The 23,186-nt window shown below is 44.4% G+C and overlaps 1 protein-coding gene across 1 annotated transcript in view; it reads right to left on the reverse strand.

Annotated features, from left to right (window-relative positions):
• The window catches only part of SLC6A3 (solute carrier family 6 member 3), a 506,641-nt gene that overhangs the window by 173,277 nt on the left and 310,178 nt on the right, over positions 1-23,186 (reverse strand). The window contains exon 5 of the mRNA XM_085604173.1: positions 9,793-9,931. Coding sequence (XP_085460299.1) covers positions 9,793-9,931 — 139 coding nt within the window. The remainder of the gene's footprint in view (positions 1-9,792; positions 9,932-23,186) is intronic.

Below are 23,186 nucleotides of genomic sequence, written 5' to 3' on the forward strand. Positions count from 1 at the left end.
CGCAAACTTACTGTTCATGATCGTGAGTGGGGCAAAAAACTCCATTGCACTACACGGAGTGGAGTTTTCTGCACTCCACTTGCAGAAAACTCCACAAACTCAGCGAACGGAGCGGAGTTCACCGCCCAGGCCTAGTTGTAACTGCCTTTAATGTTTTCTTCATATGGATGATGGCTCTGTGTTATGGTGTGGGGCAGTCTCTCTTCTTTCAGCCTTACCAGTGGATTCTGGCAAACTTTTTGAATGTGCTTCTCTTCACAGCTTCAACTACTTTGCTGGCTGTGTATGGGCTGGAGCGGGACTTTGACTCCACATAAGGCAATTGCAGACTGCTTTTCATCGATTTGGGGCACACCTGGCACACATGAGCAGTTTGCTGTACCTTTGCAGACTCTCAGGGAGAGCAGCTTTATTTCTCTGGGGCATGTATCCCCCACTCTTCATGCTACATCTTACCTAGCCCCGGGAGCATGCAAATGAATACGCCACACATGGAGATCTGTAATAGACATATTTATTTCTCTGCATACAATCACACACTACATGTAATGCATCATAACTTTTATAACCACACCTTAACACCTCCCAGCAGATTATGTAATTCCTGTTTAGAGCCCACCCAGAACCCCAAGGGTCCTAGCGCTCATATTATCAAGACACTACACAGCCCTCTTGTGGTCAGAACAAGTATTGCACGTTTTCCAGCTAACCAAAGTGCAAGAGGCAGATAAGCCTCATCCTAGCACTGAAGGGAGCATGAAAATAACCATACCCATAGCAGCAGCTCACAAGAAACAGTTAAGTGCACCACAAAATAATGAGGAGCATCTGACTCTGTGAACTGACCAATCACTCACAGTGCCAGAACTCAATGAAGCAATTGTTTAGGACACACACACAAGACTGGATGAGTCACCAGTCGATGAGCCTCAACTCTGAACACAATGACTTCTTCCCTACCCCAAGGTTACATCATACCACAGCTCATCATGCTCATCAATGCTGCAAGTGCAATTCAGCCAATCAACATGTTATTAGCACTCTCATCAGTAGCAGCATGCTGCAAAGTATAGATGACCTGGTATAAAAACTATTTAAAAGTTACAAAAGAGACAGATCCTGAGCAAAAAGGACCATCCTCTCTCACCTAGTAGGTGAGGAAGTACAAAATATGTCTGAGACACTCCAAGACATCAGTCCAGATGATGGACACACAGCAGCGCTAACAGCTCTGAACTTCAGTTTAGCACACAAGCTAATCCTGACTACGAACTGTTTGTTTTTCGGCAAGCAAGACAGGGCCTGCAAGAGACTATAAAGGCTTTCTATGTGTGCCTGCGAGGTCTATCCAGCACTTGCGAACTCCAAAACGTAGAAGAAGAATTACAGGCACAAGTCATTCAAGTGTGCTGCTCCTCAGCGCTTCAGAAAGAAAGTTTAAAAACTGCCAAAATGCCCCTGGCTACCATGCTCGACCTTGGGCATACCCACAAACTTGCAGGTGCAAGGACAGCTCATATAGAACTATCACTTATATCTAAATTGATCAAAGCAGAGCCAAGCAAACCCAAGGAGGCAGCACATGTTGTGTCAAAGAGACAGTCACACCAATAAGGAAACAGACCATGTGGGTAAAGTGGTAACACAATACATCACGTTACCACATGCGGAAAATTTAATCACTGAGCATGAGTCTGTAAAATGACATGCACACAAAATATGAAAGCTGGCCAGACAAAAAAGAAAGCAAATGCCACTGTGAGGCATGTCAAGTCTGATAAAGGAGAAAGAGACCAGCTAGAAGACTCTGATGAAAAAACCTCATCATGCAACTACACCTAATCTATGAGCTTGGAGTGCACTAGACGTGAGGAGAAAACAACCACAATGCCAATTACAAATCCCTGGACACCTGACAGGCTGTTTGCTTGATACAGGTGCCATGCTGTGCTTTATACTGATGCAGGACTACCAACAACTTCGTCCATCACCAATGTTAAGCCAGACAACAACAAAAATCAACACATGTAGTTGTACTGTCCATATATGATCTCACCAAAATGTTTGGCTCCAAAGTCAAACACCAGCAAAACCCTATTCTAGTAAGATTTTTCATAACTCAAGGAAAAGGGACCAACCTCATCAGTTGCAGTGCAGCAGAGTCACTAAAACGAGTTTGCACAGGTGTTCCAAAGCAGCAGTTGCCTAAAGAATGACGTTGCCAACCTTCAAAGAGATTCCACCATCCAACTAGTAGTGCTCCAACATAATAGAATCCCCTTTCACATCCAAGCACAAGTAGAACTCAATCTAGAGAGCCTTGAAGCTGAAAAGCGTATTGAGAAACTGGAGGGCCGAAACGCATGCTTGCACTCCATCATAGCACCAAAATACCCTAGAGCCATCCACATATATGTGGACATGTGAATGGCAAATGGGGAAATCAAGAGAGAGTGCAGTCTGACACCCACAGTTGATGACATCATCACTGAAATCAATGGAGCCAAATAGTTCTCAAGGATTACTTTGAAGTCAGGATATCATCAGATCAATCTCAGCAGGGAATCTAGATACAGCACAACATTCTCAACGCATGCGGGACTGCACGATAGTGCAGGCTATATTTTGGGATTTCCATCACTGCCGATGTCTTTCAAAATTGCACACAGTCAGCGCCGTCAGGACTACATTTGATTTTGTAGCTCACCTGTAGGCAACTCGAGCCATCATCGCAGCTCTTTCTGCCTTTCCTGAGTTGAACGGGAGGCTGGTTGGGCAGGGTTAACCAATTGGGAAGGGAGGGGCAGAGTTAGGAACACTCCACATGGATTAAAAGTATGATGGCTGCGCGGACGCTCAGCAGGTGCGTGCAGGAGATTCGCCGCTAGTGCGCCAAAGGCAAGCCCGTCTGCGCGGGGTCTCTTCGTCGCGCTCCCCGTTTTCCATCTTTGCGGGGGACACGACGGCACCCCCCGCCTGCAGCGGGGCCCAGAGTTGGGAACCCAGGCCCCCTTTTCACTCTCTTCACGGAGAGCGTGACGGCAGTCCCCGCCTTAACTTCTGTTGGGGGCAGCCCCCAGGACCTGACCCACCCCGGGGGCCCATCTTGGACCGGCGGCGGAGCCACACGCGCTTCATCGTCGGTCATGGCAGAGGTCAAAGGTTGCCTACGTTCCGGGGGGCATATCTCAGCCCCCAAGGGTCCGATCTTGGTGATCTTGGCCGCTTCTTGCTCCTGGTGGTGCTCCCCAGCCACTGGGAGCACTCTCCTTTGCCATCTGGGTCTCTGAAAGGCTGTCTTCACTGGCTCCCTGCGCCAGCCTTTCACCTGGCTCTCCTCCTGGGCCTCTCTTCTCCCTGCGCAGAGGCCCCTGCTTCTGCGCACTGGTCCTGGTCGCTTCTCCTGGTGCTGTTCAGGATTTTGGGATAGTCAGGAGGTTCCTCCTTCCAACTACCCATTGCGCCAGGCTCCAGCACCTTCTGCCTCAGCAGACCACACCCCAGAGAGAGCTCCTCTTCCTGTGCAAGTTCTTTTAAATGTTGGGGAGGGGGCTGGCAGGAAGTCTCTGTTTGCCCTATCACACAGCAACACATCACTTCTCTGCCCCTGCTCCCTCCTTCCTGCCCAGGCCTCTGGGTTTGTTCAAAATGGTGTCATCCAGGGTCTCCTACCACATGGTCTCTGAGTGCCCCTTCCCCCAGGCTGCCTTCCCTCCAGAGCGGCCTGGTGGAGAAGTGTGGCTCAATGGTTAGAGCGGCAGACCTCGATGCAGAGCACTGGTCCGGGACCAGGGTTCGATTCCCGTCACGGCAGGGTCTCGGGCTATAAATTCCGCGGACCGGATATTCTCGCCTCAGTGCCTATTCTAATCATGGGTCCCACGCTGCAACTCTGGGCAATAGCTTGCTTAATCTCCACAACGGCCCCACAGCGCTGGGGATGCTTGGCTTCACCCTGGGATGCCCAGGAGTGGACATTTCACATGGAAAAAGCAGGAAGGGTTCCCTAGCGGTATGAATACAGCGCCGGGAGACCCCGGTCCGGGGTAGCTGTGTGCTATATAAGTACAAACACATTTACATTTACATTTACATGAACCCATCTTCTCTTCTTGGAGTGGAGGCCCTTGCCCTTGGAATGCTGATTGTGCTGGGCTGGGCCTCTGAGGACAAGGCATGGAGAGGAAGATCATTAAATCAGCCTGGCAGAGTTAGCCCCCAGCCAGGCCCTGGTTATGAGCTGACTCAGAGAAATATAACATTTCTGGATGACCCAAAAGCAGTACAAATATGACTTTGGACTCTGCAGAATACTTCTTCTCACAGTGGACTTCGGTGCGTGTCTGGAATTTGTTGGCCTTAGGAAAGTAAAACTAGCACATGTGCACCTCATCCCCATAAGAGAATAATGGAATAAACACTGTAAAGCAAATTGACTTTCACTGGCATTTTTCTTCCCAGTGTATAAAGCCTATTCCATGTCACCACCCAATTCTGCATAAGTCCTGCCACACCATTCACCTTGTATCTGTCCTGGAGCTGCACACACCAGGAATGTCCCCTGCGCAGCCCGCACACATGTGCACACGCATGTACACATGTGTCTGCATGTAAATAGCCCAGTGCCCCTTCCTCCTGCAGCTGTGCAACGGCCTGGTCAAGCCAGGGGGACACCAGTAGAATCCCCATGCTGTCTCTTTCATTGTGAGGTCACTGTGGGTGAGTCCCAACTTATGAGGCTCCCTCACAGTAAAAGCTCAACAATTAGATGCTCAAAAAGCTAAAAATCCAGGCGGCCCATTGTATCAGAACCACCTTCTAACACTATGCAAAAATTCTGTTAGTCGGAGACCTGAATTATTGGGCAAATGAGGAAGAGGGGAGCAAGAGCTCCAAGGAACTTACTGACTTGCTAACAAACCTGTATCTTGAAGGACACATACATGAGTCCACACATATTAAAGGACATGCACTTGACCAGTTATGGTCCATCAATCTTTCAGTCCAGAATATAACAATCAATCCATGCATCTGGTCAGATCATCATTTAATAAGCTTTACCTTAAGTGATTTCTCGTTAGCCAAACACTCAGCTGGCCTGAAATAAATTACCAGGAATTGGAATCATATCAACCTGGCTGTCTTTCATAATACCCTGGCATCTAACCTCCCACCAAGAATAGATAATGTTGACAAGTTTGAGACAGCTATTACAAATTGGCAACTGAAGGCATTTGAGATACATGCCCCTTTACATAGTATAGCCAGTCCCTTGCAGCGGCATGAGGCTTCTAAGTGGTTCTCCTCAGAGCTGAAATTAGCAAAGCTAAGAAACCGCCAGGCTGAACGGAAATGGCAGAAAACGTACACGCCAGAAAATAGGGAAATATATGTAAAATACCTGACAGCCTATAAAGCAGCCATTTTAGAGGCAAAGAAAGCTTTTTTACTAGCAAAGTCTTAAGCTCGGAAAACAAAGCAAAAGATATCTTTAATATAGTAAAGGAATTATCAAACCCAGACCGAATAACACCTGCTATTATTCCTTCTCAGGCACTGTGTGATGATCTTAATTGCTTCTTTGTGAACACAATTAAGAAAATACAAGACTCCATTGCTCCTAGTCCTCAGGACTGGAAACTCCAACAGCAAGATACCAATCCCTCCATGCTTTCTACCTTCCATGGTATAAATTCAGAACGTCTTAGAGAATTAACAAATAAAGTAAAATCAGGCTCACCTAAAGACCCCTGTCCCCCTGATATACAAAAAGACATCCTTACCACTTTCCCAGACAGTACCCTTGCCATGCTCAACCTTTCACTTATGCAAGGTGTGATCCCTCATGCTTTTAAAGAAGCAGTCATAATCCCGCTCCAAAAGAAAACTGCTATGGATCCCCGACAGTTAGGCAACTATAGACCCATCTCGCTTCTCCCTTACCCAGCAAAAATCCTAGATTTCCTAGATCTCTACTAAGCAGATTTTCGGCCCTCTCATTCGACTGAATCAGTCATTATAAGTGTTGTGGACGACCTGAAGGAAGGAGCTGACAGGGGGTAGACGCAAGCATTGGTCCTACTCGACCTGTTGTCGGCATACGTTACCGTGGATCATGCGTTACTAGCGGATAGAATGGCAGCGGCAGGTCTTAGAGGCACTGCCTTAGAATGGATGAAATCCTTGCTGAAAGATCGTACCCAATCAGTTAGGCTTGCACCCTACAGCTCTGCCATAGTCATCACAACCTGTGGGGTGCCTCAGGGCTCCTACCCGCCCCCCACCTTTTTAACCTCTATATTCACCCCTTGATTCACTCCCTCCAACAATTGAAGGTTAAGATTTACAATTAAGCGGACGACATGCAATTGATTTTTTTCAATTGACGAGACTCAGGACTCCATGGTATTCTTCCAAAACACTATGTTATTCATCAAAGACTGGAAGAATCACAACCACCTTAAACGAAACTCTGATAAAACAGAGATAGTCATCTCCAACAAAAGACTAAACCATTGGACTCCAACACACTAGCCGAAAACATTAGGAGTTCCACCAACCCCCAAGAGTGCTGTAAAGAGTCTCATTATCCAAATTGATGCTAATCTTTCTATGCAATCCAAGATAAATATGGTTACGTCATCCTACTTTTATCAACTGAGAAACTTCAGAAAAATCTGAAGATTTTTCACCAGGGAAGCAAGCATGGTAATCATGATGGCCATAATTCTGTCCAGAATGGACTATGCCAATGCCATTTACTTAGGTCTCCCTATCAACCAAACTTATAGGCTTCGGTTGATACAAAATCAAGCTGCCAGAATCATCTTTCAATAGCCCAGGCACTGTCATACTAAGCCATTGAGGAAGGAACTCCATTCACTTCCCGTTGTACACCGGTCCATGTTTAAGATGGGTTGTATTATCTTCAAGGCAATCAATGACAGAGACCCCAAATCAATGACAGAGGCCCCAAATCAATGACAGAGGCCCCAAATCAATGACAGAGGCCCAAAATCAATGACAGAGGCCACAAATTTCTCTCTAAAAAGACCCATCCTTACCTCCCAAAACGGAATCTCAGATCAGCGCAAATGAACTTGTTGACAGTCCCCAGATTTAAGTGCAAAAGAATGGGCTGTTCACTATTCTTTAAGTTGGATCCCCAATTCTGGAACTCCATGCCGATCGAGATCAGACAGACGTCTGATTATATGAGTTTTAGAAAAAAATTGAAAACCTGGTTTTTCATTCAGGCCTCTTGCTAGACACAACTTCTGTGGTGGTTCTTAACTTAGTGCCAAGAGACCTTTTTGTGTACATGCGCTTTTATAAATTCCCTCATAACATAATATAACATAACATAACATAACATGGGTTGTTGAATGTCAGCAATTAGTAATTAGTTTTTGTCCTGACCGTGTGGCAACACAACTGACACCTGTGAGCACTACTGTAACGCATTAAAACAAAGTGGATTGACACTTCATCATGAAACATTTGCTTTTTTTAAGAACCATTGAGTTCGTCAGATACAGGTTTTCTGAATGAGAAGTGTCACTGACCCAAAGAAGGTACAAGACATTCAAACTGCCTGTCTGCCCAACAATGTGTCAAACGTTGGAAACATTGGAAATGTTCTAGGCATGGTCACATATCGTGGCAGATTCATCCACAATCTCACCTCACCAACTGAACCACTACATGACCACTTGAAGGCCAAAACTCCATGCATGTGGGGATCCGAAGAACAATAGCTTTTGATGACACCAACGCTGCCCTATCAGCAGAGATCATGATGAAATACTATGACCCAACCAAACAAACTGAACTAGTTGTAGTCACCAACCCAGCATGACTTGGAGCTCTTCTGATGCAGAAAAAACATCCCAATGGGTAGGACCCAGTCCCTCGTGTCAATCAAACTCTCACCAGTGCAGAACAAAGTGAGCAAGAGGTCAATATGTGCTACATGGATGCTGACACTTTCATCTATATCTGTATGGAAATAGACTTCAAGTGTGTACTGATCACAAGCCCCTAGTGACCCTGTTCCAAGGGCCAAGGTCTAAACCATCCCTCAGAATGTAGAAATGGATCTTACAGCTCCAGGAATATGCATTTGAGATTGTTTATCTGCCCAGCCATGATAATCCAGCAGACTATCACACCCCTACTGAGCTGCAACCTCAGCTGAGGAGGCATCCAGAGGAACGAAGAAATACATTCTTCGGGTTGTCAATGGGTCATGGCCAAAGCCTAAGACCCTAACCGAAATATGCCAAGATTCCCAGATTGACAAATGCTTCTGGCATGTCAGACTTGTGCTTGCCATTAACAACTGATGGCCCAACATGAAAGAACAGCCAAAATGAACAACTGAAAGCACATACAAGTGATGTATAAAGTTTGCAGGGAGCAGTCTTTAGCAGAAGGTGAGCTGCTGTTATGAGGAAGCCACATTGTGTCATTCCGCCCCAGATCTTGCTCAGGATTCTACAAACCACCCACCACACTCATCAAGGAGTAGTGAAGACTAAGTTTGGATTCCCGACTGAGGAAATTGTTGCCAACTGCTTAACTTGCAAAGCAGTAGGGCAAGCTGACTCGCCTGCTCTGGTCATATCTCAAGACAGTCCCAAATTGCATTAGGCTTGATCGAGCTCAGACTTTGCCTTTCTGCCTGGAGGCCATCACCTCCTCGTCATTGTTGACAATTACAGTAAATATACAGACGAGGAGTGGTTCACGTCACATCATCCGACAAGGAAATATCGGAACTAGAAAAGGTGCTTGCCACTCACAGCCTTCCCCTGAAGGTCAGAAAGGACAATGGTCCACCATTCCAAGGACAAGAAAAAGACACGTGTCCAGTACCTTGGTAAAAAACACTGAAAAATCACACTGCAATGGCCCCAAGTGAATGGAGAGGAATGGAAAGTTATGAAGACACTCAACAAAGTTATCCAGATTGCTGAACTAGGGAACAGCATGTAGAATGGGCCATACACCAGTTTTTACAGGGCTACCACAACACGCCTCACACTTCGACCAAGACCTCTCCAGTCATGATGTTACAAGGGTGAAAGTCCTGAACCATTTGTCCTGGACTCCCCACATAGATAGCGGTGAAGCCATCGAAACCCAAAGACGACACAGTAAGGATATAGTAAGTCGGCGTTGACACGCTAAACCACCATCAGTCAAAGTGGGTGATCCTGTACTATTGGACACCTGTCCAGGCGGCGAAAATTTGAAACCTAGTTTTGAACCTACACCATGGCGAGTGACCGAATTCAACAGCACCTTGATAACTGCCAATCAAGGAGGTTACAGCCTCACATGCACTTGTTATACTTCAAAAGGATTTTGCAACAGGCCGCCCAACAAGGAAACAAACTCACTAGCCTGAGGGAATAGACATCGACTCTGTCAATCAGACTTGATCAAGGCACTCCAGTATCTCCTGTAATGACCACAATGATCTCCACCCAAGTGGAAGAGGAAGTGACACCATCTTCTGGTAACCATCCGGAGTGCTCTGGCTTAGAGCTTTCATCAGACAATGCCAGTAGTTATGTTCTTCCAAAAAAATACAGAGTGAAAAATTAATTTTCTAGGACGCCCATATTTTGGGATCCTGAAAGAAGAGATGGAGTTTAAAAGTGATCACGCAACACAGAACAATAGCTCATACATCCATGATTCAGCAGTTCAGATAACATATTTTACACCATTGATTTTAATAAGTCACTTTGCAGAAAACTGTGGTTTATCATCCAAAAATCTCACCTTTCCAGACGTTTTCACTCCTTTCCACAAACTGAAGTAGAGAAGAACTATAACGACAACCAGACAAGATGTCAGCTGCCAACGCGGCAGACCTAGGTCATTGATGCCGGTGCTCTGGTGGAGATGCAAAACCCCTCGCCTAAAATAAAGAAATAGAAAGGAGTTACTGTTAGCTTCTAGGTCTTGTTGATTGATTACATGTACCCTCCACATTCTTATTCTACGACATAGGAGTTAAAAAAAAAATACTACTGAGGACCTAGTTATGAGTCATGTGGCATGGAGTTCCTGTATGCCCTTCCACCACTCTGCCTGATTCTGAGTGGATCTGTGTTCCCGCACCCGGTTTTCCATGGTGTTGGAACACCAGACCTGGATTTATCAGGAAGTAATGGTGCCCAAAATAATCAAATGAACCTTTGCATGCACCAGAGGCCAAGCCTGGGCCCATCACTTTTTTTCTTGCCGGGCGGGAGTATATAAGGATCTTTTCCTGTGAGAACACAGCATCCCCTTGCCTCCCCTACTCACCACAACCCCACTCCCTCTTCTCCCACCGAGGCCGCAGCATACATTTACCACCTTCTAAGAGCAGGAGGTAAATGCACACATTAAAACCTAACAACATTTGGATATTTGGTGTTATTTTATGACCAGTAAATGAGATTTCACACTGTAATTCCCCAATTTACAGGGTGTAACTGATAAGTGCTGGTACCAGTGCAATGTTACCACACAGTAACATTATTTTCGCGTGCAAAGTTACCACCCTATCAGTACTGTCCATCTCATAATCAGCCCTTAAGCCTGATTTTGTAGCAAGACAACTTTACATACATGTCTTCTTTTCATGACTGGAACCAGAATTGGTAGAGTCCTCAAAATATCCTTGCGCCTTGACAAGAACTGAGCTGATTGGTTCTGTACCATTGTTTCCTCTATTTATAGGATCAAATACATTAGTTTCTTTATAGTGCCTTCTTCATGGACTATAGACTCAGAGTGACCTGAGCAACTAAAACAATGAAAGCATCAAGAGAGGAAAACTGCGCAGGATAAGGTCAAGATAATCTTTTATAATTAACTCTAAGAGCAAAGAAAAAAGTTTGTGAGGAGAGAATGATATTAGGATAGAGGAACTGTGAAAAAAAGATCTACAGAATGCAATGAAAGTATTTTACAAGTTAGCCAAATTAGGTGTCCCAGTCAGTCTTTATTTCATGCATCAATAGTGCCCACACTCCAGAAGGAGACTTCAGTTCATGTCAACGTGAAACACATTAAAAACGTGGATGTTACTAATGAAAAGATTGAAGATCCAATATGGATCAAGTGAGTGAAATTTATGAAATGTGTAGAAAAACTGGGCATATCTGTTGCTGCAGAAAGGGAAACCTTGACCTGATTGTCTTCAGCATGCGACCTTCAATCCAGATTTCCAGGTAAGATGTTCTGGTGTCATGACTAAGGCACCAAGAGGGAAACCGTAGAGAGACTCTCAAACCGAAAACTGGAGATGGCCAGAAGATGCTACCTGTTCATCAGTTATCTATCAGTGGTTGTATCCGATCCAGAAAAGCATCTCTGACTCAAACGCACACGCACCACTCAGGTGGCGTTCCTGCCCCCAAGGATGAAATACGTGGACAGCAGTGGATAGGTTCAATCTAATGCCGACAGACACGATGTATCTATTGACCATCCACTGCACATGTCACAATATAATGCCTTGAAATGAGTGTGGATGAAGATTGCTGGATTGCTTAGTACGTGGTGCATAGATCCCAATATTGAAATACAGGATGAAATGTGTGAACGCCAGTTAACAATTTCCATCTAATGTTGACCAACATGCAGTCCCTTTCTATGGCTTGAATTCATCTGCTACACAGGTCTAAGCACTACAGTAGCCTGGATTTAGCGATGATAAGGAGGCTGCTGACGTTGATAGTTGCTTTCATATAGATGGTGACAGCTTCTTGTGAACATCACTTGAAAAGTGAAGGATGGAGGTCATACAAAAAGGTAGCAAATTAACACCTAACCCTCATTTTTTACGTATTAATCCCACCATGATTATTTTCAATTAGAGGAATTTCATCGGTTATGAGAGAGAGTTGGGGCAGAGAAATGGGGACATGGGCCTGCAGCAACTAGAGGCATGGATCCAAGGGTCTCCGGGAGTAACCATGATGGACTATCAGACACTTCATAGATGGTTAGCCCAGCTCACTGATCAGCTGACACATGGGTATTCGCAAACATTTGCCCAGGCGCCACAAAGTATGGTCTGTGGTGTGACCGAGGGCCACGCTGATGCCGGCAGGGTGGCGTTAGAGGGTCCGGGTGGGTCAGGGATTGTGTCAAGAGGTCCAAAAAAAGTTAAATAAATGGGCAAGCATTTATTTGCAGGTTAAGAAATGCTTGCCTGTTTATTTAATAATTTATTCTGAATATTAGTGCTCAGCAACTAAACAGCAGCTCGTCCTGCCTTTCCCCCCTAGGCCGTAATTTGAGTATCACTAAACTGACAGCTTGAAGTTAATGAAATTCATGCGGCCAATCTACTATAAAGTGTGTTATTTTCATTTAGGTCCGGCTGATGGGGTTAGTGTTGGTGCTGTCTTTTGGATGTCATCTATCCTATGAACAGGGATTATTAATCCACTGCTGCATGCAGCCAAAAGAAAACCACAGAGCCGTATCCAGGATCTAATGGATTGTTCACCTGCCTCAAGAGGGCTGCTGTAGTACTCTTTCCACTGTAAACCCAGGAACTACACAGGATTTCTCTTCCAAAAAGGTTATTCTCCGTGAGAACACCTTCGGACATATCATGTAAAATGGTGCACTGATCTGGACTGCCACAGACTGCAGTAAAGGGAAAAGCCAAAGCGGTTTTATTGGTATTTTGTCAGAAGAATTTGACATTTTATCAGAAGAGTTTCCTCTTGTATTCTTCATTCTCCGGACGGTAGTCACAGATCAGGATCGTGAGCTTGTTGCTAGCTGCTCTTTGTGCTTCCATCTTAGGTTTATGTTCAGGTGTCTGAAGAGAGACTCATTCAGGTGGTTTTGGATGCTGGGCATGTTTTTTAGGTAATCACAGGTTAAGGGGCCATATCACAAAGTGGGCACCATCAGTGTTAATTTAAGACCCTGTTTTTTCCACTGTTTTGGGCTGGATGGTGTCTTAAATAAACAACTGGAGCAATACATTTTTATTCCTTAGAGATTTATAAATGGTTGATTGTCACATGACCTGTCCAGGCAGTGCTGCAGTTGCCTGCAAATATAGGAGCATTTGTTGACATGTCTAAAGTAAACAGCATAACATGACTCAATACCGTATTCAAAGCAACACAACAACGGGTTGCTTGTACTATACCCAACCCTACCACAGAACCTTATAAACCATGTCACCCCCACTGGAGCCCACTAATGATTCCGCTTTAGTGTTTCTTTACCTAAGTGCTGATAGTCCACGATCATTCATAGTTTTTAATTATTTCATTTTACCTCTGTATATGCCTTATATGAGAGGATTTGTTTTTATAAGAACAATTCTATACTAGTGACTGTATAGAATATCCCCTGTACTTGATTGATTGATAATCGCCCCGATGGCCCCCAGGTCTTGAAACATTAAGGGGTGATATGTTCACGGTTTACAAATAGGAATTATTATTATGTAAAAAAAAAAAGGAAGGGGGTAGCCAGGTTGATCACAACCTGGAATATTAGCACACCCAATGGTATTAGTCTTGGTCGTCAGTTGCGCTTTTGCCAATGGCTGAATTATTATTGAAGGACTGAGGTAGCTGACGTCGCCCTGGGCATGAACGCGTGGCTCTCCTCTTTAACCGACAGTGTCAACACAATGCCAAAAGAGTAGAAGAGGGTCGGTGAGGAGTTTGCACTAACCTTTGCACAACAGACCTGTGTTTCACAGGTTTGCCTAGAAATCTAAGACCTGCATAGATTTACATATGCAGTCCCAGGGATGTGGGTGCAGGTCAAAGATATATAGATTTAAATGTATAGATTTAGATTTTTTGTGAAGTGAGTTTTAAATTACAGCTTTCGATCATTCATTGACACTTTTGTGGGACTCCTTTGCCTAAATCTCCAGCACACAGAGAAAAGTAGAGGCTACAGTAGCTCTAGAGAGGCTACTCTTTCTACTTTAGACGGCTTTGCTAGCTGTAATTAACGTCAGTTTAGAAATCAAAGAGTGGCGCTATTTTTCAATTAGATCATTTTTATTTTATTTTATCACAGAAGAGCATAGGTAAAGTTTCAAAACGAGGTACATTTTATAACCTGGGTTAGATATTACAAATGGTTGATTTTTTGGGGGGATGTACGGGTGGTGGGTTGTATGAGCACTTCTATGTTCTTTGTTATCAAAATACAACTTATTTCCGGAAATTTCAGTTGCCACATTGCTTATTAAGAAATTAGTAATATTCCTGGGGCAGATGGCCATGTGAACAAAAGCAAGAAACTCAGTAGGCTCGGGGGTGATGTGTAGGGGGCTAGAATTACAGCTGGATGGGCTGAGGAGTTCTATGTCCACGTGACCCTGATTTAGACCCGAAGAAGCAGCTCATGCTCCCCTTCCCTTACAGGGACATCCATGATTTGCTACAGCAGAGACTTAGGGGGTCATTACAATGCCAGAGAGCCCGCCACAGACAGCCTGTTGGTGGCGGGCCCTCCGCCATCGTACTGCGGTTTTCCACCCGCCAGATTACAATGGCAGGCAGAAACGTGGCGTTCGAAAGACCGTCTGCCACGGTTCTGACAGGTGGTCATTTTCCAACCGCCTGTCGGAGCAGCCACATTGCCCAGCATTGCAGGGGTGCCTGTCAAGCACAGCCATTGGGATAATGATATCCCTTTTTGGCGGTCGTTCCGCGGCGGTCATCCAGCTACGAAACGGCAGGTACAAACAGATTTGGGGGCCTGTAGCAGGCCCCCCTTATCCCCTGGGGCAAGGGCACTGAGGGCACCTATGGTGCCCCCTACATGTCCCTGCACCATGTGGCAGGCACCGTATGGTGCCAGCCTCGTAGTGCAGGGATATGCAAGTGCCATTATTTTTGTAGCTTGGCGGGGTCTGTTAACTGCATCCCTGTTGCAATACAAGAGATAGGGTATGTGACTGCCGTTGTGGCAGTCGCATCGTAATGCTGTAGGTAGGTAGGCCGCCTCGTAGGCGGCAGGTCGCACTACCGCAACGATTGTCCGACCACCATCATAATCAGGCCCTTTGTGGTAAATAATTTAATTACCGGTACTTAATTTGATGCGGAAAATCTATAATAATAGCTCAGTAAAATAAGAGGCAGAATCCGTGGTATTAGAGGTTCGGAACGGGCTTTATTCCAAAATCAATTCGAATTGAGGACTCCATATTCCATCACCACGAAGGTTCAGGAAGTGAAGGACAATACTTTATTGACAGATAATCATATTTATAGAGGAGGCATTATAGTGAAACAGATGCAGGAGGCGTAACAGTTGATAACAGAGATAAAAACATACATGCGTAACTAAAATGGGTGTAACTAGGCGTAACTAAAGAACGTCATTTAGGTATGATGTCACAAATGGGTAGTTCCATGAAAGAATTTCGCAATGTCAGCAGAAATACTTGGCAGAGATGCGCGCGCAGCAGCATGACGTGTGATTGACGTGCAACTAGGGGGTGAAGGGGACTTGACATTTAGCTCTACATGTGGAGACAGAAGTCTGGGGTTATGTCAACCTAATCCTAAATCATATCTTACATCCTATGTTTAAAGAACTGTGTTATCCAAAAAGAGAGGTCTCTTAGGATAGAATCTTATTCTATACTGACTATACTGACTGTTAGTGCGTGTACAAGCGTCTAAGTGTCTACACTAGATGCGGGGGGGTAGGAATATTCCATGGTAACAGGGCTATGAATTACTTGTATGAGGACAGCGAGGCCTGGCCTCTTTGCACGGTAGCTGGAGGAATGTTTACTTAAACTGCTAGACAGGAATGCATTGGATGAGGAGCGTAGCAGAGCAGATAATCTTGAAGGTGAAATACAGTTTTTGGCAGGCAGACAGGCCGAGTTAGGCACCGTTAGCCGCGCAGGGAGTAGGACAAAGTTCATGGATACAGATGCGAGCTCAGACTGGAGCTTTCAGAGGCAGAAGGCAGGAAAAGGCTTAATGGCAGAATCAGGGCCTACTCGCCTGGACTGTAAAATGGCATAAATGAACCATATAAAGCCGGTGGCCTTTCATACTTAGGAATAGAATATCCGGCCCAATCATGGCGGATCTGAAAGAGGACATGTTGACGGTGGACGCACATGTGTTTGCGTCTTCAAAACTGGAACTGGAGGGAACATACATGTACTTGTGATTTATACATGAAACCGTTGGGGTCCAAGATAGGGGACATAACTGTTCATAAAAATCCATATTTCCACACCTTAATGCTCATTATTGATGTTTTGGAATATTTCAGCTCTTTCTCTTCTGAACTGTCCATAAAACTTAACACTGTATTGCCATTATATGTGCAAAATTGTGCAGTAGAATGAGTTGGCCCCATGATCTAAATATTTTCTTGTAGGGAAAGGGAACAATCTCAGATCCCCTGCACACTGTCACATTCTCTCTCTCGGTGCACCATAGTTCTGATACTAAAGCGTGTTCCAGGGCTAGGATTAGTGCCCATCCCGCTCTTCGGTCCAACAACAGACCAGATGAAGGTTATGGTTGTGTTTGTACTGCCATTATTTGCACGAAGGTTATAATTCACTGGAACTGCGTTAACATTTATTCCAGGACAGCCCACTAAGCTGCATCTTGCAGCTGATAAATGCCACAGACTGCTTAACAAAGAACCAGCAATGGACGCAGTGGTGACTCACTGCCCCATCAATAACATTCTCTCAACAGGGTCATTAAACTAATGCTCTGTGCTCCTTGGAAACCCATTGATGTGGTACAACCACTCATCTGACCTATGAACCCAGAAGACGGATATGCTCACCATCCTGTAACCAAGCAAATAATTAAGCAGATCCAAATGGTGTTTGATCCTCAAGTACTTCATTGTTCATTGTAAACAAGAAATGTAATAAAGTGTCAAAACTTCTTTTAACAAGGATATCGTCATTAAGGAGCCTGGGCCGGTGCATAAAGCAGTCAAAAATATCAGAGAAGCAGGCTTGTGTTTTCTTCTGCACCAGATAGTGCAGGTTTATACCTACTTATGTCCCAGTAAGTGCATTCATGTTTCTACTTACGTCCCAGAAAGGACAGATGTCTGCCTACTCCTGCCAAAGCAGGAGACTTAAGCCTACTCCTGAACTAGTAGAAGGTTTGAGCCTACTTCTACTCCAGTAGATACAGACCTGCATCTACTCCTGCCCCAGTAGGAGAAAGCATAGGCATGTGCCTACTGGAGCAGCGTAATGCCTACTCCTCCATTTATTTCTCACAGATTGCCTTTAATCGCTAAGATGCCGCATTTCTGTCCTCTTAATCTTCCATTTTACTAGATTTACATTAGTATGTTACATAACTCTGAACCTACTCTAAGTGATTATCTGCAAGCAGATAATTCACCAATTTCTGTTGAGGATTGCAGTTTTTTAACCTCATTTTCTTCCCCCACTGGGAAAATATGTTTCCTTGTGGACACTTTTGTTCCATACACGATATCAACGACAACTTATCTAAAAAAATAACAACATGTAACTCTGATTTTCTATACCTAACTCCACATATATGTACCTATGCGGTAGGAAAAGCAAATCTATACTTCCTTATATATCGTTACCATTTGATAATTTGTCCCTCGATTACCTGTCCTCGATGTTCTTGTCCCACAATATTCTGGAGGTCGATATTCTGTAATACAATCATATGATGATGCCAACACACTCCATCTGACCCGGAGACACACACACAGGACTGCATTTTGTAGGAATGCCTTACCATGTTTTTGCAGTGTGTGCCAACGAGTGGAAACTGTTTGTGAATAAGCTATATGCAGCCACTTTGCCCCCCACGGCATGGCACACCTTTAACCTCCTTGTTTCCCTCTTCGAAACTTCACTTACTCCTGCAGAAAGGCAGATGTTTCCACAAGAGTACATAGATTTCAATATACAAATAGTGATTCTGTGGGTTATGTCCTCTGCTTTGCATGCAGAAATGTTTTATGTATGTAGGTAACACCTACAGCCTTAAAGATGTTTGTGAATCGAGACCTGCCATTCTTAAATAGGACTTTATTAAGAGTTTGGCAGTGCGGTGGGAATGTCAAAGGCAGTACCTGCACGGCATGGAATGCTGAAGTCCATGCTGTGCATGTACTGGTGTGCATGCACACAGGAGGGCACATGTTATACCCCAGTGTGCATCCTCATGGCTTGAGGCACAAGGGGGTTCTGTAGGGCCCCCTTTGTTTCCTCACCGCCACACTCTTCATGGCGGTCGCACCGCCATGAAACGTGAGGCAGTGTGGAAACTCGTAATATGCTTGGCGGGCCCGCAGCGGCCCCACCAAGCACATTGCGACCTCAATACCGCCGCACCACCACTAGGGATCTCTGATCCCTGGCAATTGCGGTGGTCCTAGGGCAGGCAGACCACTCTGGTTGTTATGGGGCTGTCGGAAGTCAGCCACCACTGTGCCCCCCAGAGACTGGTGGACCGCCAGACTCTTACTAAAGCCCTTAGAAATTAGGAACCTTGTAGGAAATTGAAATATTAGGCCATGGGGTCTTGATCTAAGCTGTACTGAGCCTCCTCAAGGCACAATCAATCTGATCACGTAGTTAACCTGGTGTCTCTAAGAAATAAATAGTCCACCCTTTCTGGATTGATTGAAGCATTAAGGCTTTCCATAGAGAAAGTACATGTGGAATGTTTACAACAATAGGTCAAACAGTAATAACAGTAGGATATATAGAATGTAAAGGTCCAGTCCAAGTTAGATAAAAAACCAAAAAATTGAATAAAGCGAGTTCAGTCACCCACCAGTGAAAAGGGGATATTGTAAAAATATAAAAAACAATGCAAAATAAAATGGGCTAATCTAGCATTTTAAATCTGGTTGGAGTACAATTTAAATTCAAATTGTGGGGTAACTAGGCTTCCTCACTCAATGAAACGGGGTTGGATTCACAGTGAGTTTGCTCGAAGACGAAGGCTGAGCTTTGGGACTCTAGCTCAGAGAAGTCAGCTGGCAGGTGTCAAGTCACTTTGCGGGAAATTTGAAGACCAGGCAATGCCTGGTTATCTCTCCCCTCGCTTGGAGAGGTCTAGTGTGTTGAGGTTGCAGCAAGGCCATGTAGAAAGTGAGTTGAATCAGAGAGGGGACCTGGTCAAATACTTTTTGTCACATGAATTGTGAGCTCTTGTCAGAACAGCATTCAGCGAGCCATGATTCTGTAAGTTTTATTCATCTGTAGAACTGTGTAATTTACTTTGTTATCAAGTAATATCTGTCTTCAAACAAGAATATATTTTCTATAGGAGGTGATAGCTGAACATGGCCTCCACTTAGACCTATGTCATATGTGACACCTGGAGCTAGTCTTAAATTTTCAACAAAGAGCTATTTAAGTTTTTTTTCCCATATATATGCCCCTTGATCCGAGTATCATTAATTCCTTTAACTTAAAAGCAATGCATGGCTGAAGAATATAATCCTTTTCATTTGCCAATGTGACAGCTCTTATGACAATGACCTTCATTTAGGGCACAAATTCAAAATCGAATATGTGGTAGGATCAGTTAGCAAACACAATGCGCAATAGTGACATAGGAACTGACATGTTACAAAATGACGGTACAACCTTAACACGGGATTGGCATGTTGGGAATGAATTTAATCCTCTAGATATGAGTTAATTTTCACTTCCTGACTTTGTTAAGTTTTAGCAGTGAAACCTTGTATACATGTTTTACAGAAGGTCGGTGGATCACAAACTGCTTATAGATGCATGTCTAATCTGCATTTCATGTGTTCACAAAGGTAAGGGAGGTAAGAACAATTACCTACAAATATGTTCTATATTGAGTACTTTAAATGAAAGAGTAATAGTAATAAAACACTTTTAAAGTTTCCAAAAGAATGAGAAAACCTCTCTACTGTGAACGTGTAATGCTGTCATTTCCCTGCTGGCTTTTTAAAAATCTTAAATCAGAGCATGACTGTGCGTCCCTAATTCCAGTAGAAAAGACAGTGTCACTTTTTTGAATATATTACTGCAGCAATCATAGAGATAATACTAGGCAGGTTCCGCAAGGGGGGTAAGGAGTGGCACTTGCCTCTCCCAACGCCCCCGGATTTTCCACTTGCCCTTTAAAAACATTTCAAGATTGCGCTGCTGTTTCAATAAGGTCAGAGGATGGATGATGTTAAAATTATGCCCCCCAAAAAACAGGATACTTTGATTCTACATTCTGGTAGCCATGGTGAATGTATTGAGGGTCAAACCACTACTTGACTTACAATAAAGTGGACACCGTAAATAGGTCTTGTTCAGGTGTTATGGAATAGAAGGGGCACCGTCAACTACGTTTAACTCTCGACTTCTGGCCTGTCTTTATCGGAGTACTTGCTGAATGTCAATTTATTTAAATGCTTCAGGGAAAGAGTCTGCTCCTTTGGGCACTAAAGTGTAATTAATCCTCAAAAACTGTCATGTAAAATTGTAGAATTCACACTCAAAACTTGCTTTTGGCTATTGGCGGAGCCCAACCAGCATTGCCAGATCAATACAGGATCCCTCTGGTCTTCTCTGTTGTGGCATATAATGCTATGAGGGTAGGTTACTTGAGAAGTTTCCAATTATTGAACAAGTAAGCACTGATGCATCTGTAGGGGTGCTGATAACCTGTGAACTTAACATCTTTCCTACAGTCTGGAGGGTCTGATTCCTGTTTCCGTTCTCAGCTGATCCCTAAGAGCTGAGGGAAAGGGACACGGTCTCTGTGTTTCACTTTGTGGAGGCTGCAACTTGCTCCAGCCCCATAGTGGTTCATCCTGTAGGACATCAGAATCCTCCTCTACATCAGCAATAGGGGGTCTTTGGCTGCCGTTCATTTTCTTGTACCAAACACAACAACTTGCTAGCATGCCAATTAATAATCAGGACAATATGGTGTCAATGTAGCCATATACAACCATGTGTTCAACAAACAAATAAAGGTTGTTGGGGTTCAATGTTTTAAGTACATTGTACGGTTGCACAATTATCCTACTATTTTCCAATGTTGTTTGATATATTGGTAATATCTATGATATGCTTGATTTTTTACTTATTATTTTAGTATGAGAAATAAAGGTTTATGTTAATCTTAATCAATCAATCAATTAAGCTTTATTCGACAGTTGAGTCATAAAAGCGCAAACAGACATCACACATATAAATTACCTAAAAATATTTAAGACAAGCATTAAATTCAATATTTCAACCATCAATAAGCTAAAATCTATTAAAAACCATATACAGATATTCACAGAGGAAAAATAACACGTATATAAAACCTATGTATGTGTTTCCATCATAAAAGTTAAAATTTCATTAGGTTTATACTAGTACGATCAATTTCTACAAGTTGCCGTCACATCTCAATGCTTTAGATCGTAGGCCCCAAGCCCACCCTAGAAATTTGGCCACTGCTATACAGATGGGAGGAGCAGGGTCAGTGCTCAGGATGCGAAGGGCTATTCGATAGTTCCTAATGCCCAACGATTTACATACAGGTTTTATCCAAGTTTTACGGGGTTGTATGTACATTGGGTTAATCTTAATCATATTAGGCTATATTATACAACAATTTTACAAATAAAAAATAATTATTGACTAAACAAGTGACAACATGTGAATATACTCTGCAATCAAAAGGAGAGTTATAGGTTGGGATGCAGCGACACAGGTGGAATGTGTTTTTTCATGGTGTATCTACAAGAGGAAATGATCACAATTAACTGGAAGCTTAGTTAACAGACAAAATAATATAAAACAATGTCAGATATAAATTATAGAGACATAGAACAACACATCCCCAAAGTTTCCCTTGAATTGAAGGTTACATAAAATAAATTAAGGAAAATGATGCAGCTACTAAATAATATATATTATTTCAAGGAAGAAAAAAGCCCTTTTCAAAAGAATTCAGTAGATTTTTAGTCTTTAATACATAAGAAAAACATAACACATCAAATATTGTGATTGTAAAAAGTAAGACAACATGGCCGGTCTATCTTCATGGCATTACCTCATCAAGTGGCCCTTTAAAGAAGAAATCAAAGGGGTGACAAAGAATTGGGGCAATTGATAAAGACAAGTGTTTTGAAGAAGTTGATAAAGAAGGAGGGGTGTTCTACTTGGTGTTGCCCGGACCTGTGGATCTGCTGCCTGCTCCTGATCTTGCTTACCATTTTGCTGCACCTGGGGCCCTGATGCTGTGTGCCTCCCCTGCCGCCGCTCCACACCATCGCGCGGCCATGGCTGGGGGAGACTGCAACTCCCAGGTTGCCTAGCGGCCAACTCCCGTTCTCTTCGTGCCCGGAGGCGCAGAAAAGGGAGAGGCTCCCTCGGTGGAGCGGGTGTTCTACTTGGTGTTGCCCGGTCCTGTGGATCTGCTGCCTGCTCCTGATCTTGCTTACCATTTTGCTGCACCTGGGGCCCTGATGCTGTGTGCCTCCCCTGCCGCCGCTCCACACCATCGCGCGGCCATGGCTGGGGGAGACTGCAACTCCCAGGTTGCCTCGCGGCCAACTCCCGTTCTCTTCGTGCCCGGAGGCGCAGAAAAGGGAGAGGCTCCCTCGGTGGAGCGGGTGTTCTACTTGGTGTTGCCCGGTCCTGTGGATCTGCTGCCTGCTCCTGATCTTGCTTACCATTTTGCTGCACCTGGGGCCCTGACGCTGTGTGCCTCCCCTGCCGCCGCTCCACACCATCGCGCGGCCACGGCTGGGGGAGACTGCAACTCCCAGGTTGCCTAGCGGCCAACTCCCGTTCTCTTCGCGCCCAGAGGCGCAGAAAAGGGAGAGGCTTCCTCCGCGTCGCGGGATGCGCGCGGGTGGCGCCGGACGAAGGCCGGACCAAGGGCGGGCCCGTTTAAGCCCGTTCAAGACCGGTCAAGAACGGGACGGGCCTCCATTCTAACGCCTATATAGAGAAAAGGTTGCTGTGTCATTGATACATTCGCCGAGGGTAACTGCCTAAGGGAATCCTGTTGAAATATTCAATTAGCCGGAACCAAAGGACAGTTACGTAATTATGATGTCCGCTTCTACAATGCCTAATAATAGTATTGCTCCAAACGTTGGTGGTTCGCTTATGGGTACCTTAGATAATTTCATCTTACGGGTATCTACAG

The sequence above is a fragment of the Triturus cristatus genome, chromosome 5_1 (assembly GCF_964204655.1).
Source record: "Triturus cristatus chromosome 5_1, aTriCri1.1, whole genome shotgun sequence".
Lineage (NCBI taxonomy): Eukaryota > Metazoa > Chordata > Amphibia > Caudata > Salamandridae > Triturus > Triturus cristatus.